Source organism: Pelodiscus sinensis, chromosome 22 (assembly GCF_052426305.1).
Source record: "Pelodiscus sinensis isolate ZL-2025 chromosome 22, ASM5242630v1, whole genome shotgun sequence".
In the NCBI taxonomy this organism is placed as follows: domain Eukaryota; kingdom Metazoa; phylum Chordata; order Testudines; family Trionychidae; genus Pelodiscus; species Pelodiscus sinensis.
In genome coordinates, this window is record NC_143073.1 from 20,645,409 (window position 1) to 20,661,071 (window position 15,663).

Below are 15,663 nucleotides of genomic sequence, written 5' to 3' on the forward strand. Positions count from 1 at the left end.
GCGGAGACCTGACAGCCCGGCCCAGGGACGGCTCCCCCGGCGCCGAGATGCAGCCACCTCTGGGGCGGAGCGGCTGGGAACCGCCACAGTCTCCCCCAGCGGCAGTGGGTCTTATCCTCTGCCAAGCCAGCCCCGCCCCCTCGAGCCCACCGGGGCAGCCCCCCGCAGGCCCCCCTCACCTGTGGCCGGGCTGTGCGCAATGGTCCGGTTCTCCTCCTGTCCCCCCAGCGCAGCCGGCTCCTCCAGGCTCGGCCGAGGCCGGCACTCCAGGATGCGACACTTGTACCAGCAGCGCCGCCGGGCGTCCACCGTGCTCCAGTACAGCCGGGTGCACCTGGCGGGGGTGGCTGGTGAGCTGCCAGAGCAGGGCCACGGGGCCGGGCTGGCACTGCTCAGAGCCACCTGAGCTCCGGGACCCCCCCCGCCGAGCCCAGCCTGGCTCTGTGCTTGTGCTGCTCGGGGAGATGGGTGCTGGGTGGGGTTCCGGCATCAGCTGCCAGATCTCCCCTCCCTACATGCCGGGTGCCCCTTCCCCTGAGTGGCTGCAGCTGCCCCGTGCCACGTGCCCAGGGGTGGAGCGACTGGACATCAGCTCTGTGCTCGGCCTTGCGGCCCCCCCTCCGGGCGCTAACTACCCTCCCTGGCCACCCCCAGCTGCCTGCTCGGCCCCCCAGGGGGCGGCACTCACTGGTAGCCCACGGGGAAGAGGCGGCCGTCGCACTCCGACAGGTCCGTCAGCAGCCCCAGGCTGTTGATCTTGATGGAACCTAGAAGAGGGGACGAGGTGAGAACATCCAAAGGCACCTGGGGCCAGATGGGGGCTGGCAGCCCAGCGGGGAGAGGTTCCGGTCCCAGTTCCCGCCCCAGGGGCAGACGGGGGCGAGGCCCCACGTCCCAGCCCCCCACCATGGGGCAGGGCGAGGCACAGAAGCCCGGCACCGCACTCACCAATCATCATGTTGATGGTGTCGGGTTCGAGACCCACCATGAACTTCCTCTTGAAGCTGATGCCCTCGAAGTCCACGTAGACGCGGCGCAGCACGTGGAACCCGTCCTCGGTGACGATCTCCTGGGGCAGGAGAACGGGTCAGCGCGGGGCAGCACCCCCTGCCTGGGAGCAGCCTTGGGGGCCCCCGAACACACTGGAGGGTCCTTGGGGCCCGCCCCAGAGCCTCCCCCAGCACCGCCCCTCACCGTCCCGTCCAGCAGGTCCGTGTGCTTCTGGCAGAAAACCTTCTTGTCCTCCTGGAAGGTGCAGTGGCGCAGGCGGGCACACATGAAGTGGTAGTTGCTGAGACAGGCCGAGAGGCAGCAGCCCACCGTGGCGCCAGTGCGCTGGCAGTGCTCACAGCGCTGGGGGCACAGCAGGGGTGAGGGGCAGCCCCACAGCCCTCCAGCACGAGGCCCACCCCAGCCCCAAATCCTGCCCCCCACCTCCGCCACTCCCAAACCCCCCAGCACAGGAGGCCCACCCCTCAAGGCCTCAAACTGCCTCCCTGCTGGCACACAGCCTCCACCAGCCCCGAACCCAGCCCCCCACCACTAGCCTGCCCCCCCGGCCTCAAGTACCCCTGTTTGTGGGACAACCACAGGCCTCCCCCGCCCCGGCGCTCGCCCCTCACCATCTGGCGCCCCCGCACCACGGCGGCGTGCACGTTCTTCAGCGACCCGTCGTTCTCCTCAAACACCTCAGCCGACCAGATGGCGCAGTTGACATGGGTCCACTCGTTCTGGCCAATGTACAGGAGCCGGCCTGCGTCCTGGCAGGACGAGGGGGGGGGGGGGGGGGGGAGAAGAGAAGATCAGTCTCGCCAGCCCCCCAAGGGTCCCCAACCCTGCCCTCCCCTCCTGAGGCAGGGCACCAAAGCCAGGAGTGCACCTGGCAGGGCCAGGCCTTACCTTGGAGGGGGCGTCCCCGTACTGGAGACACAGGGCGCACTGACGCTTGTCCTCCGCACTGCTGCCTGGCCCCTGCTTCCAAGGCACCGCCTCCTGGCCCTTCCCGCCTGCCAGGAGAGGAGTGAGAGCAGCGCCCTGCCCCGGCGCCCCCCAGGACACCACCCGGCGCCCTGCCCCGGCGCCCCCCAGGACACCACTCGGCGCCCTGCCCCGGCACCCTGCCCCGGCACCCCCCAGGACACCACCCGGCGCCCTGCCCCGGCACCCCCCAGGACACCACTCGGCGCCCTGCCCCGGCACCCTGCCCCGGCGCCCCCCAGGACACCACCCGGCGCCCTGCCCCGGCACCCTGCCCCGGCACCCCCCAGGACACCACCTGGCATCCTGCCCCAGCGCCCCCCAGGACACCACCCAGCACCCTGCCCCAGCGCCCACCCCAGCACACTGCCCCAGCGCCCTCCAAGGGCTCTACCCAGCACCCTGCCCCAGCACCACACCCCTAGCATGTCCGCCGGCTTCCTGCCCCATTCCTTATCCCAGAGCAGCACCCGGGCGCCCTGCGCTGTCCCCGTACTCACTGGTGCCGGTGGCCTCAGGGGCCAGGTGGCCGTTCTCAGGGGCACTGGGCTCCTCAGGCTGGCGCCACTGCGCGTACATGTGGTCAGAGGAGGGGGGCAGCACGGCGTCAGGCAGCATGCCGCTGGGGAGACAGCAACAGAGTGAGCCAGGGAGCCCCCCCAACCCCCCCAGAACCCCACGGCGTCCCTGCCGCCCGCCCCCCGGTACTCACTTGGGGAGGCCGCTGCGGCACTGCCAGCGCTTGGCGTCCTGCGCGTTGAACCAGCTGAATGTGCGCCCCATGAGCTGTGGGAGAGAGTCGAGCCATGGGGCTGCGTGGGGTGCCAGGGGCCCTGCCTCCACCCTCCGCACCCCCTTGGGGCCCTGCATCTGCCCCTCCCCCACCCACAGGGCCTAGGCCCCATCCCCCAGCCTTCTCCAGAGGGGCCCAGCTTTCAGCAGCCATCCCTCCCCCACCCCCAGCCCCCCACTCCGGGCACAGCCTGCCCCGAACCCCCCTGGTGGTACCTCGATGTAGAGCGCCTTGGCCGAGGGGCTGCCCTGCTCCTCCGCGGGGCCCTCCCGCTCCTCCAGGGCCCGCAGCAGGATGCCTACCACGTCCTCGCTGAACCCGTGCTGTGGGGGGGGAGGGAGGGGGGAGAAGAGAGACCATGGGGCGGGGCCGACCCACGGCCAAGCCCCCAGCCCCGCCCCTTGTGACAGCCATACAGCCTCCATCCACCACCATATCCCCCTCCCCTGCACTGCACCCCTGCCCTGCTCCTTATACCCCCTGTCCAGCTCCCATCGCACCCTGCCCTGGCCGCCCCAATCCCCTCCCGCCCCACTCCCTGGCTCCACCTGTGCCCGTGCTCCTCACCACGGAGCCGTAGTGGCCCTGCTCAAAGAGCTTGCTGACAGTGCGCAGGTCGCAGGGCCGCCGGTGCACCTTCACGCCGTCGTCCAGGCAGCACTGCGGGGAGGAGGGGTTCAGCACACAGAGATCTGACCCCTCCCCCAAGCTCCACTGCCCCAGATTGGGACTTCCCCCCTCCCCCCCGGCCACGAGGGGAGGGGAGCAACCACTGTTACAGCAACAACCCGGACTAATCGGGGTGCTGGGAGCCAAGACTTCTGGGTTCTAGCCCCAGCTCTGGGAAGGGAGTGGGGACTCAAAGGACAGAGCAAGGGGCTCTCCCAGCTCCCAGGGCCGTACCTGGGCACGCGGGGAGGAGAGGGGGCCGGGAGCCAGGCGGCTGGGGCTGTCCGAGTTCCAGGGCCGTACCTGGGCGCGCAGGGAGGGGAGGGGAGAGGAAGGGGCTGGGAGCCAGGCGGCTGGGGCTCTCTAGGCCCATACCTGGGCGCATGGGGAGGGGAGTGGAGGGGAGGGGGCTGGGAGCCAGGCGGCTGGGGCTCTCCGGGCCTGTACCTGGGCACACTGCAGCAGAGGCTGGGCGCACTGGGAGGCCAGCAGCCCCTGCAGGACACTCCGCAGGCCCTTGCGCAGCTCCGAGCTCACCACGTCCCGCCACTTGGCCTTGTCACTGCCCGAGCAGGGCCGGCAGGTGTAGACCACACTCTCCGGCAGGTTGGACAGAATCTCGTAGTCCTCGTCTGGGGAGAGAGCAGAGGGGTCAGACAGCCCCGCCGCACGCAGCTCCCACACGGGCAGGGAGCGATGCGCAGGGCTAGGCCTTAGCTGGCAGCCCAAGGCACAGGAAGGGTGAGCTCAGGGGCCAAGGGGGCAGGACAAGGGGCGCTGAGCTGGGGGGTGTCTGCAGAGGGCAGAAGGCACTGGGGGCACTGGGGAAGGGTGGGTCTGCGGGGGGCAGAAGGCGCCTGGGGCACTGGGCGGCGGCGGGGACGGGTGGGTCTGCGGGGGGCAGAAGGCGCCGGGGGCACTGGGCGGCGCCGGGGACGGGTGGGTCTGTGGGGGGCAGAAGGCGCCGGGGGCACTGGGCAGCGGCGGGTGGGTCTGCGGGGGGCAGAAGGTGCTGGGGGCACTGGGCGGCAGTGGGGACGGGTGGGTCTGTGGGGGGCAGAAGGCACTGGCCGGCGGCGGGTGGGTCTGCGGGGGGCAGAAGGCGCCGGGGGCGCTGGGCGGCGGCGGGTGGGTCTGCGGGGGGCAGAAGGCGCCGGGGGCGCTGGGCGGCAGCGGGGACGGGTGGGTCTGCGGGGGGCAGAAGGCGCCGGGGGCGCTGGGCGGCGGCGGGTGGGTCTGCGGGGGGCAGAAGGCGCCGGGGGCGCTGGGCGGCGGCGGGTGGGTCTGCGGGGGGCAGAAGGCGCCGGGGGCGCTGGGCGGCGGCGGGTGGGTCTGCGGGGGGCAGAAGGCGCCGGGGGCGCTGGGCGGTGGCGGGTGGGTCTGCGGGGGGCAGAAGGCGCCGGGGGCGCTGGGCGGCGGCGGGTGGGTCTGCGGGGGGCAGAAGGCGCCGGGGGCGCTGGGTGCAGCGGTGCCAGACTGACCTGACAGCCCCTCACACTTGGCGTGAACCCAGTGCTCGCACTTGGCGCACTGCATCATCTTGCTCTCGTAGTCGTTGTCCTCGTAGCAGTGCGAGCAGATGGGGCAGTAGTTCCCTGGGGGCCAGAAGAGTTAGTGCTGCGCATGGGGCTGGTGTCCCTGAGGCTCCTTGCCCCCCAAGCCAGCCCCTGCCCTGGGGCCAGACGGAGCTGGCGGCCCCGGGCCCAGTCCCCACCCCACACACCTTGGTCATAGAGCAGGGAGCAGGGGGGGCAGAGGCTGTAATCCTGGGACCACTCTGTGTCCCAGTTCTTCCCCGGGGCAGCCCCACAGCTCTTGCAGCGGATGCAGGCCGAGCAGATCTGGGGAGCCAATAGGAGCATTAGTGAGGGACCCCTGGCCCACAGACACACCCCCCCCCCGCTGGCTGCACCACAGACCCCCCCTCCCCCGCCCCCACCGCGCTCACCCAGCCCCTCTTCTGGCGGACGGGCTTGCTGGGGTAGTTGGGACCCAGGCAGGCTGGGTGGTAGCAGTTGCGGCAGCGCTCGCACTCCAGCAGCGGCTGTGAGGGGGCAGAAAGGAGAAGGCAGATGTGAGACAGATGGTGCCCCCCCACCCTAGCACCCACAGGGCCCAGCCCTGGAATGGTAGGGGTGGGGGTGGGGGTAGTTGTGTCCGCAGTCGTAAGGACAGACAGGGCTCAGCTGGCTCTGGGCAGGGCGGCGACGTGGGCAGGGCCCAGCCGGCTCTGGGGCAGGGGGAGGGGCGGCGACGTGGGCAGGGCCCAGCCGGCTCTGGGGCAGGGGGAGGGGCGGCGACGTGGGCAGGGCCCAGCCGGCTCTGGGGCAGGGGGAGGGGCGGCGACGTGGGCAGGGCCCAGCCGGCTCCGGGGACGGTGCAGACAGGGCCCCTCGTCGGCACCGAGCCAGGGCCCTGTGCCTGCTGCCAGCTGCGCGGCCTTGCCAGGGCTGACAGAACCCGGGTCAGGCCGCCCAGCTGGGTGGCTGGGGAGGACGGAATCGCCATGGGGGGCCGGTGGCCGGAATCGCCATGGGGGGCCGGAGGCCGGAATCGCCATGGGGGGCCGGAGGACGGGTTCGCACTTGGCTTTCCGCAACCCGGGACTGAACGTACCCCGGAGAGCAGGCTGGGCGCACAACACAGGAGGCAGACGGACCACACCAGTGGGCACCGGGCCAGCCCCGAGCACCAGCCCCCCCACAGCGCAGCACCCCATGGGCACCGGGCCAGCCCCCCTACAGCGCAGCACCCCATGGGCACCGGGCCAGCCCCCCCACAGCACAGCACCCCATGGGCACTGGGCCAGCCCCCCCACAGCACAGCACCCCATGGGCACCGGGCCAGCCCCCCCACAGCACAGCACCCCATGGGCACCGGGCCAGCCCCGAGCGCCAGCCCCAGCCCTGCCCCCGCAGCACAGCGCCCCCTAGGGCTGCTCTGGAGTACATCCTCCCGCCCAGGCACCTACCTTGGAGACCTTGTTCTTGCGCCCACACACGTGGCAGAATTTGCAGCGGCGGCAGCACCAGTTCTCCTCCTGCTCCCGCTGCGGCTGCTCATCCTCCTCCAGGCAGAAGACGTGGAAGGGGTCGCAGCAAACCTGGCAGAACACCAGCTGGGGCGGGGACAGGCCCATGAGAGCTCTGCCCAGAGTCCCGGCTCCCCGCCCTGCTGCCGCTCCCGGCCCCGGCCCCGCGCTCACCTCGTGGAAGCCCTGGCTGGCGCAGAGCAGGCACATGAGCTGGGCAGTGACGGGCACGGAGGTCAGGACGCTGAGCCCGCCCATCAGCCACACGTTCTCCAGGTCGCAGTCCTCCTGCAAGAGATGCGCCCGCCCGCCACATGAGCCCCCTGCCCGCTGGCTGGGGCCACCCAGACCCACAGCGCCTGGGGCGGCAGCCATGCCCCCTGGGACTCTCCCACTGTGGGGCACGGGCTGCAGAGTCCACCCACCCCCGTGCTGACCCCCTGGCGAGGAGCAGCCCCAGCACACCCGATGGGGGCTGGGTGTGGAGCCCTGAGGGAGCAGGATGGCCCCCACCCAGGCCCCTGTCAGCCCAGAACAGGAAAAGCTCCTTTGCTGCATGGCCCTCATGGGCCTGAGCTGCCCCACGACCCTGCCCCAAGGCCAGGAGCCGGTGCCCCCCCTCCTCCCGCAGCTGGGCCAGGAAGCGCCGCCCCACCACAGCTGCCCCCTCACCTTGAAGTCAACGCGCAGTCGGTGGATCCCGTCAGTAGATTTCTGCTTCCCGTTCCAGCCATTGGGGAAGGATGGGAACGAGCCAGAGGACAGCGAGTCCTGGGGGGCAGAGAGTCAGGAGTCGGGGGGGGGAAGAGGCAGGGGACTGGGATGGGAACGAGCCAGAGGGGGGAGAGTCCTGGAGCAGAGCGGGGGGGGGGGGGGGGGGGAGGGGGAAGGGGACTGGCACCCACTCCATAGGGCCCGAGGGCAGGGAGTGGCTGGCTCAGGGATGGGCCATGAAGTTGTGGGGAAGCCGGGATGGAACAAAGTGGGCCGCCCCCCCCCCCTCGCCCATGACTAGCCACGACGGTGGCAGTTGTGGGATCCCAAGCTCCTCTCCCTCTGCTCTGGGCCTGGCTCCCTCCGGGCTAAGGGGGAGGCAGGGGCAGGGAATCAGGGGGACTGAGCCCCGTGCATTGCTCAGGGTCACCTCACCTTCTCCAGCCTCCGCCTGGCCTTGAGCTGCACAACAGGCTGCAGCGGGGTCCGCCGCGGCCGGCTCTGCTCCTCCGCCTCCATGGGGAGCAGGTCTGGGGGGCAAAGAGTGTTAGGGACCAGAAGGCCCAGCCCCACCAGGCCCCACAGCACAGGGAGCCAGGCTGGGGCCCAGACAAGCAGAGCATGAGCGGAAAGCTGACAACCGGACAGGGGGAGAGGGGAGCAGCCCCCGTGCACCGGGGGAGCTGGCTCAGGCGAGGGACACAGGCCCCAGCGGGGCAGCTCACCCGAGTCGCGGGAGGGCTTCCTGCGCGGCGTAGCAGAGCCCGGCTGGGGCTCGGCTTCCGAGTCGTCTGTGGACTCGAAGATGTCGTAGGAGGGTCTCTGCTTGACACAGCGCCGGGCCGACTTGCGCTGCAGCAGGGCCTCCTGCTCGGCCGTCTCCGTCGCCCCCAGCATCAGCTCCCAGGGCGCCGGGAACTCCTCCTGCGAGTCCTCAGAGTCCCGCGCCGGCGCCAGCTTCACCGCTGCACGACCTGCGGGGCCGAGACACGGACATGGGGCCGCCTGCCCTACGGCACGGCCTGCAGGGCCGAGACACGGACACGGGGCCGCCAGCCCTACGGCACGGCCTGCAGGGCCGAGACACGGACACGGGGCCGCCAGCCCTACGGCACGGCCTGCGGGGCCGAGACACGGACACGGGGCCACCAGCCCTACGGCACAGCCTGCGGGGCCGAGACACGGACACGGGGCCACCAGCCCTACGGCACAGCCTGCGGGGCCGAGACACGGACACGGAGCCACCAGCCCTACGGCACGGCCTGCAGGGCCGAGACACGGACACGGGGCCGCCAGCCCTACGGCACGGCCTGCAGGGCCGAGACACGGACACGGGGCCACCAGCCCTACGGCACGGCCTGCAGGGCCGAGACACGGACACGGGGCCACCAGCCCTACGGCACGGCCTGCAGGGCCGAGACACGGACACGGGGCCGCCAGCCCTACGGCACGGCCTGCAGGGCCGAGACACGGACACGGGGCCACCAGCCCTACGGCACGGCCTGCAGGGCCGAGACACGGACACGGGGCCACCAGCCCTACGGCACGGCCTGCGGGGCCGAGACACGGACACGGGGCCGCCAGCCCTACGGCACAGCCTGCGGGGCCGAGACACGGACATGGGGCCGCCTGCCCTACGGCACGGCCTGCAGGGCCGAGACACGGACACGGGGCCGCCTGCCCTACGGCACGGCCTGCGGGCCCGAGACACGGACACGGGGCCGCCAGCCCTACGGCACGGCCTGCGGGGCCGAGACACGGACACGGGGCCACCAGCCCTACGGCACAGCCTGCAGGGCCGAGACACGGACACGGGGCCACCAGCCCTACGGCACAGCCTGCAGGGCCGAGACACGGACACGGGGCCACCAGCCCTACGGCACGGCCTGCGGGGCCGAGACACGGACACGGGGCCACCAGCCCTACGGCACGGCCTGCAGGGCCGAGACACGGACACGGGGCCGCCAGCCCTACGGCACAGCCTGCAGGGCCGAGACACGGACACGGGGCCACCAGCCCTACGGCACGGCCTGCGGGGCCGAGACACGGACACGGGGCCACCAGCCCTACGGCACGGCCTGCGGGGCCGAGACACGGACACGGGGCCGCCAGCCCTACGGCACGGCCTGCGGGGCCGAGACACGGACACGGGGCCACCAGCCCTACGGCACGGCCTGCGGGGCCGAGACACGGACACGGGGCCGCCAGCCCTACGGCACAGCCTGCAGGGCCGAGACACGGACACGGGGCCGCCAGCCCTACGGCACGGCCTGCGGGGCCGAGACACGGACACGGGGCCGCCAGCCCTACGGCACGGCCTGCAGGGCCGAGACACGGACACGGGGCCACCAGCCCTACGGCACAGCCTGCAGGGCCGAGACACGGACACGGGGCCACCAGCCCTACGGCACAGCCTGCGGGGCCGAGACACGGACACGGGGCCGCCAGCCCTACGGCACAGCCTGCAGGGCCGAGACACGGACACGGGGCCGCCTGCCCTACGGCACAGCCTGCAGGGCCGAGACACGGACACGGGGCCACCAGCCCTACGGCACGGCCTGCAGGGCCGAGACACGGACACGGGGCCGCCAGCCCTACGGCACAGCCTGCAGGGCCGAGACACGGACACGGGGCCGCCTGCCCTACGGCACAGCCTGCAGGGCCGAGACACGGACACGGGGCCACCAGCCCTACGGCACGGCCTGCAGGGCCGAGACACGGACACGGGGCCACCAGCCCTACGGCACGGCCTGCGGGGCCGAGACACGGACACGGGGCCACCAGCCCTACGGCACGGCCTGCGGGGCCGAGACACGGACACGGGGCCGCCAGCCCTACGGCACAGCCTGCAGGGCCGAGACACGGACACGGGGCCACCAGCCCTACGGCACGGCCTGCAGGGCCGAGACACGGACACGGGGCCGCCAGCCCTACGGCACGGCCTGCGGGGCCGAGACACGGACACGGGGCCACCAGCCCTACGGCACGGCCTGCGGGGCCAAGACACGGACACGGGGCCACCAGCCCTACGGCACGGCCTGCGGGGCCGAGACACGGACACGGGGCCGCCAGCCCTACGGCACAGCCTGCGGGGCCGAGACACGGACACGGAGCCACCAGCCCTACGGCACGGCCTGCAGGGCCGAGACACGGACACGGGGCCGCCAGCCCTACGGCACAGCCTGCGGGGCCGAGACACGGACACGGAGCCACCAGCCCTACGGCACGGCCTGCAGGGCCGAGACACGGACACGGGGCCGCCAGCCCTACGGCACGGCCTGCGGGGCCGAGACACGGACACGGGGCCACCAGCCCTACGGCACAGCCTGCAGGGCCGAGACACGGACACGGGGCCGCCAGCCCTACGGCACGGCCTGCGGGGCCGAGACACGGACACGGGGCCGCCAGCCCTACGGCACAGCCTGCAGGGCCGAGACACGGACACGGGGCCGCCAGCCCTACGGCACAGCCTGCAGGGCCGAGACACGGACACGGGGCCGCCAGCCCTACGGCACGGCCTGCAGGGCCGAGACACGGACACGGGGCCGCCAGCCCTACGGCACGGCCTGCGGGGCCGAGACACGGACACGGGGCCGCCAGCCCTACGGCACGGCCTGCGGGGCCGAGACACGGACACGGGGCCGCCAGCCCTACGGCACAGCCTGCAGGGCCGAGACACGGACACGGGGCCACCAGCCCTACGGCACGGCCTGCAGGGCCGAGACACGGACACGGGGCCGCCAGCCCTACGGCACGGCCTGCGGGGCCGAGACACGGACACGGGGCCGCCAGCCCTACGGCACAGCCTGCAGGGCCGAGACACGGACACGGGGCCGCCAGCCCTACGGCACGGCCTGCGGGGCCGAGACACGGACACGGGGCCACCAGCCCTACGGCACGGCCTGCGGGGCCGAGACACGGACACGGGGCCACCAGCCCTACGGCACAGCCTGCGGGGCCGAGACACGGACACGGGGCCACCAGCCCTACGGCACGGCCTGCGGGGCCGAGACACGGACACGGGGCCACCAGCCCTACGGCACAGCCTGCAGGGCCGAGACACGGACACGGGGCCACCAGCCCTACGGCACGGCCTGCGGGGCCGAGACACGGACACGGGGCCACCAGCCCTACGGCACAGCCTGCAGGGCCGAGACACGGACACGGGGCCGCCAGCCCTACGGCACGGCCTGCGGGGCCGAGACACGGACACGGGGCCGCCAGCCCTACGGCACGGCCTGCGGGGCCGAGACACGGACACGGGGCCGCCAGCCCTACGGCACAGCCTGCGGGGCCGAGACACGGACACGGGGCCGCCAGCCCTACGGCACGGCCTGCGGGGCCGAGACACGGACACGGGGCCGCCAGCCCTACGGCACAGCCTGCAGGGCCGAGACACGGACACGGGGCCACCAGCCCTACGGCACAGCCTGCGGGGCCGAGACACGGACACGGGGCCACCAGCCCTACGGCACGGCCTGCGGGGCCGAGACACGGACACGGGGCCACCAGCCCTACGGCACGGCCTGCGGGGCCGAGACACGGACACGGGGCCACCAGCCCTACGGCACGGCCTGCGGGGCCGAGACACGGACACGGGGCCGCCAGCCCTACGGCACAGCCTGCGGGGCCAAGACACGGACACGGGGCCACCAGCCCTACGGCACGGCCTGCGGGGCCGAGACACGGACACGGGGCCGCCAGCCCTACGGCACGGCCTGCGGGGCCGAGACACGGACACGGGGCCGCCAGCCCCACAGCATGGCCAGCCACGTCACCACGTGACCAAGACACGGAAATGGGGCCACCAGCCCTACGGCACAGCCAATCCCGTCACTGCAGGGCTGACACACGGACATGGGGCTGCCAGCCCTATGGCACGGCCAGTCCTGTCACCATGGGGCTGAGACACGGACATGGGGCCACCAGCCCCACAGCACAGCACGGCCAGCCCCGTCACCATGTGACCTGCAGGGGCAGAGACACCAGGACAGCCCATGTTTGTCATGGTGGTGCACATCTACACATGCACTGGTGCACAGAACAAAACTTATTCTGCACATGGGTGGAAAAACTTCTAGGAAACCCAGCCTGCTACCACATGGCCCACGGGTAGGCGGCCATGCCTGTCCCACACGACTTGCAGGCAGCCCATGCATCAGTCCCACGGCAACAGGCAGGGCCCAGCCCCCACAACCCAGAGGGATCAGCCAAGACATAGGCCCCGCAGGCTCAAGGGAGCAGCAGAGACAGACATGGGCCCCACAGTCCCAGCAGTGGCCAACCTGCCAAGAGCCAGACACCTCCTGCAAGGGGCAGGCCCCGCCCCCACTACCCAGCTCCTCTCAGCGGGCGCACCCCACCCACCTCATGTGGCAGCCTCCTGAACCGTCCCAGCTCCCAGCTCCCAGCTCCCAGCTCCGCCCAACACAAGCACCTGGCTCCTGTCTGCCCCCAACCCCCCGGCCAAGGTCCCACCTCACATCTTCCCCTCAACCCTCCCCCCGGCCAAGCACCCGGCCCACAACTGCCCCCCCCCCAACCCCCGGCCAAGCACCCGGCCCACGACTGCCCCCCCCCCCAAACCCCCGGCCAAGCACCCGGCCCACGACTGCCCCCCCCCCAAACCCCCGGCCAAGCACCCGGCCCACGACTGCCCCCCCCCCCAAACCCCCGGCCAAGCACCCGGCCCACGACTGCCCCCCCCCAAACCCCCGGCCAAGCACCCGGCCCACGACTGCCCCCCCCCCCCGGCCAAGCACCCGGCCCACGACTGCCCCCCCCAAACCCCCGGCCAAGCACCCGGCCCACGACTGCCCCCCAAACTCCCGGCCAAGCTCCCAGCCCATGACTGTTCCCCAACCCCTGGCCAAGCACCCAGCTCACGACTGTTCCCTAACCCCCGGCCAAGCACCCAGCCCACGACTGCCCCCCAACCCCGGCCAAGCACCCGGCTCACGACTGTTCTCCAACCCCCAGCCAAGCACCCGGCTCACGACTGTTCCCCAACCCCCCGGCCAAGCACCTGGCTCGTGTCTGCCCCCCAACCCCCAGCCAAGCACCTGGCTCGTGTCTGCCCCCCAACCTCCTGGCCAAGATCCCACCTCACATCTTCCCCCCAGACCCAAGCTCCCAGCTCATATCTGCCCGTGCCCAGCCCCCCCACCCCGTGGGACCAAGCTCCCGAGCGGGCACATGGCAGGCTGGGCTGCCAGGTCACCCCAAACCTTGAGCAGACCCTGAGAGGTGCACACAGAGGGCAGGGCAGGCAAAGAACCGGGGTGCCCTGGCTCTCGGCCTTGTGCTGGAAAGGGGAAGGGGGGCAGGAAGCTGCACTCTGGCTCTGAGCAGCTCCCCCCCCCAGGGCTTTGCTCTTCCTCCCCCTCAATGACACCGCCTAGATCCACACCCCAGCCCCACAGACTCCACCCACCCAGCCACATGGCACAACAGCTCCATCCCGTCTCCCCCCCCCACACACCCAGGTACCCCCCACAGGCCCTGAGCCTTGCCCCACCGGCTGCAGGCCAGGCCCCCACCCCAGCTGCACCTCCTGTCGCCCAGCGCTGCCCAGCTGAGCTGGCAGGGAGCCCAGCAGGGTGCTTCCCACTCACTGCCCTGCCAGGCCGGCTGGGAGAGCTGGGGGTGGGGAGAGGGCCGGGCTGGGCTACTCCCAGCAGGATGGCTCAGGTATGGGGCCCACACACCTTGCCGGAGCTTGGGGGCTGCCCCTCCCCCAGCAGGTGCCACACAGCAGGCAAGGGGGGATCCCAGCAGCACTGGGAGAACACCCAGCTCTCCCCTGTGTCCCTGGCCACCGATCTCAGCCCCCACAGCGCCATGGCCCTACCCCAGCACAGGTGGAGAAACGGGCCCAGGGGCCATGACAACTTGGCCCTCACCCAGCAGGCCAGAGGAAGAGCTGGTCCCTATCAACAGCGTGGTCTGGCCCTGCCCCAACATTAACTCCGTCCCCACCCAGCGAGAGACGCATGAGTGTCAACCCTGTCGGCCGACGGCCCGTTCCCCTTCCACACCCCGCCCACCTCCCCTCCGCACCCACCCCGCCGGACCATTCCCCTTCCACACCCAGCCCACCGCCCACCTCCCCTCCGCACCCACCCCGCCGGACCGTTCCTCTTCCACACCCTGCCCACCGCCCACCTCCACCCCGCCGGCCCGTTCCCCTTCCACACCCAGCCCACGGCCCACCTCCCCTCCACACCCACCCCGCCGGCCTGTTCTCCCTCGTCTCCGCCAGCCCCTCTGCACCCACCCCACCATCACCTTCTCCCTCATCTCCAATGACCCCTCCACACCCACCTCACTGCCCACCCTGCTGTCGCCTTCTCATCTCCAATGGCTCCTCTGCACCATCCCCACCCAGCTGAAGGCACCCCCAGGCTCTGCTGTAGGAAGGCTCTGCCATGCATCAGGCAGCCCCCCCAACGTCTGCAGCACCCAGAGGCCATGGGCCTTGCCTAAAGGGTACTCTGCAAGTGCCTGGCAGAGCCTGGGAGGGCCCCTGGGAGTCCTGGCTCCCAGCCCTGAGTCCCTAGGCACGGGCGTTACCTTTCTTGGAGAGCCGCTCCATCTTGCGCGCCTCGATCTTATCGCACTTGCGGTACCTGCGGGGCAGAGAGGCCGTCAGCGCGGGGGCCACCTGAAGGGCAGCGGGGCAGGAGCGTGAGTTCTCCCGGTGCCATGGGGCAGCCGGGGGCTGCACAGGGAGTTCCAGCAAGAGAGGACTCGGCTAAGCCACAGGGACGCAGAGCGAGTGCCCGAGTCCTGGCCCCGCCCCGCCCCGCGCCCGCACTCACACGCAGCACTGCTTCTTGGTGTTGGGCCCGCCGAACTTGGGCTTGTCCAGGCAGTTGACGCAAGACCCGCAGTCCTGCAGCTTCAGGCAGCCCTTGCACTTCCCGCACCGCGCCATGCGGTTCTTCCTGCCCGAGTGGTGGTGGTGATGGTGATGGGAGGTGGGGCGGCGTGTGGGGGGCGGAGCCTTGACCGCCACTGGCTCCGCCTTCCCCCGCCGCACCCGCCCGCCCTCACTCTCCGAGGCCGAGGAAGTCTCTGCGGGAGAGGTGAGAGGAGCTACCGTGGGCACCTCACTCCATCTGCTGCAGGACACCCCAAAGCGCAGGGTCCCACTTCGAGCCCCTGCAGCTCGCTCGCCCCCCCCCCCCCCCGGCACCCCGAGCCTGCTTCCGCCCCGCCCCCCCACGATACCCCCAGACCGCTCCCTCCCTGCTCCCTCCCCGCCCCGGCAGCACGGCACCCCCAGCCTGCTTCCACCCCGCCCCCCCACGACACCCCCAGACCACTCCCTCCCTGCCCCCACAGCACAGCACCCCCAGACTGCTCCTTCTCCCTCCCTGCCCTGGCAGCATGGCACCCTGAGTCTGCTTCCACCCCGCCCCCCCAGACTGCTCCCTCCCCGCCCCGGCAGCACAGCACCCCCAGCCTGCTTCCACCC

At 72.1% G+C, this 15,663-nt stretch overlaps 1 protein-coding gene across 1 annotated transcript in view; it reads right to left on the reverse strand.

Annotated features, from left to right (window-relative positions):
* The window catches only part of KMT2B (lysine methyltransferase 2B), a 42,382-nt gene that overhangs the window by 7,534 nt on the left and 19,185 nt on the right, over nucleotides 1–15,663 (reverse strand). Inside the window, exons 6-26 of the mRNA XM_089772778.1 lie at nucleotides 15,005–15,260; nucleotides 14,757–14,812; nucleotides 7,910–8,158; nucleotides 7,620–7,714; nucleotides 7,143–7,241; nucleotides 6,645–6,758; nucleotides 6,411–6,557; nucleotides 5,388–5,483; nucleotides 5,163–5,280; nucleotides 4,921–5,034; nucleotides 3,887–4,071; nucleotides 3,338–3,430; nucleotides 2,986–3,093; nucleotides 2,690–2,763; nucleotides 2,478–2,599; nucleotides 1,900–2,006; nucleotides 1,623–1,760; nucleotides 1,195–1,353; nucleotides 949–1,069; nucleotides 689–767; nucleotides 180–334 (exon numbers count right to left, since the gene is read on the reverse strand). Coding sequence (XP_089628904.1) covers nucleotides 180–334; nucleotides 689–767; nucleotides 949–1,069; nucleotides 1,195–1,353; nucleotides 1,623–1,760; nucleotides 1,900–2,006; nucleotides 2,478–2,599; nucleotides 2,690–2,763; nucleotides 2,986–3,093; nucleotides 3,338–3,430; nucleotides 3,887–4,071; nucleotides 4,921–5,034; nucleotides 5,163–5,280; nucleotides 5,388–5,483; nucleotides 6,411–6,557; nucleotides 6,645–6,758; nucleotides 7,143–7,241; nucleotides 7,620–7,714; nucleotides 7,910–8,158; nucleotides 14,757–14,812; nucleotides 15,005–15,260 — 2,685 coding nt within the window. The remainder of the gene's footprint in view (nucleotides 1–179; nucleotides 335–688; nucleotides 768–948; nucleotides 1,070–1,194; nucleotides 1,354–1,622; nucleotides 1,761–1,899; nucleotides 2,007–2,477; nucleotides 2,600–2,689; nucleotides 2,764–2,985; nucleotides 3,094–3,337; nucleotides 3,431–3,886; nucleotides 4,072–4,920; nucleotides 5,035–5,162; nucleotides 5,281–5,387; nucleotides 5,484–6,410; nucleotides 6,558–6,644; nucleotides 6,759–7,142; nucleotides 7,242–7,619; nucleotides 7,715–7,909; nucleotides 8,159–14,756; nucleotides 14,813–15,004; nucleotides 15,261–15,663) is intronic.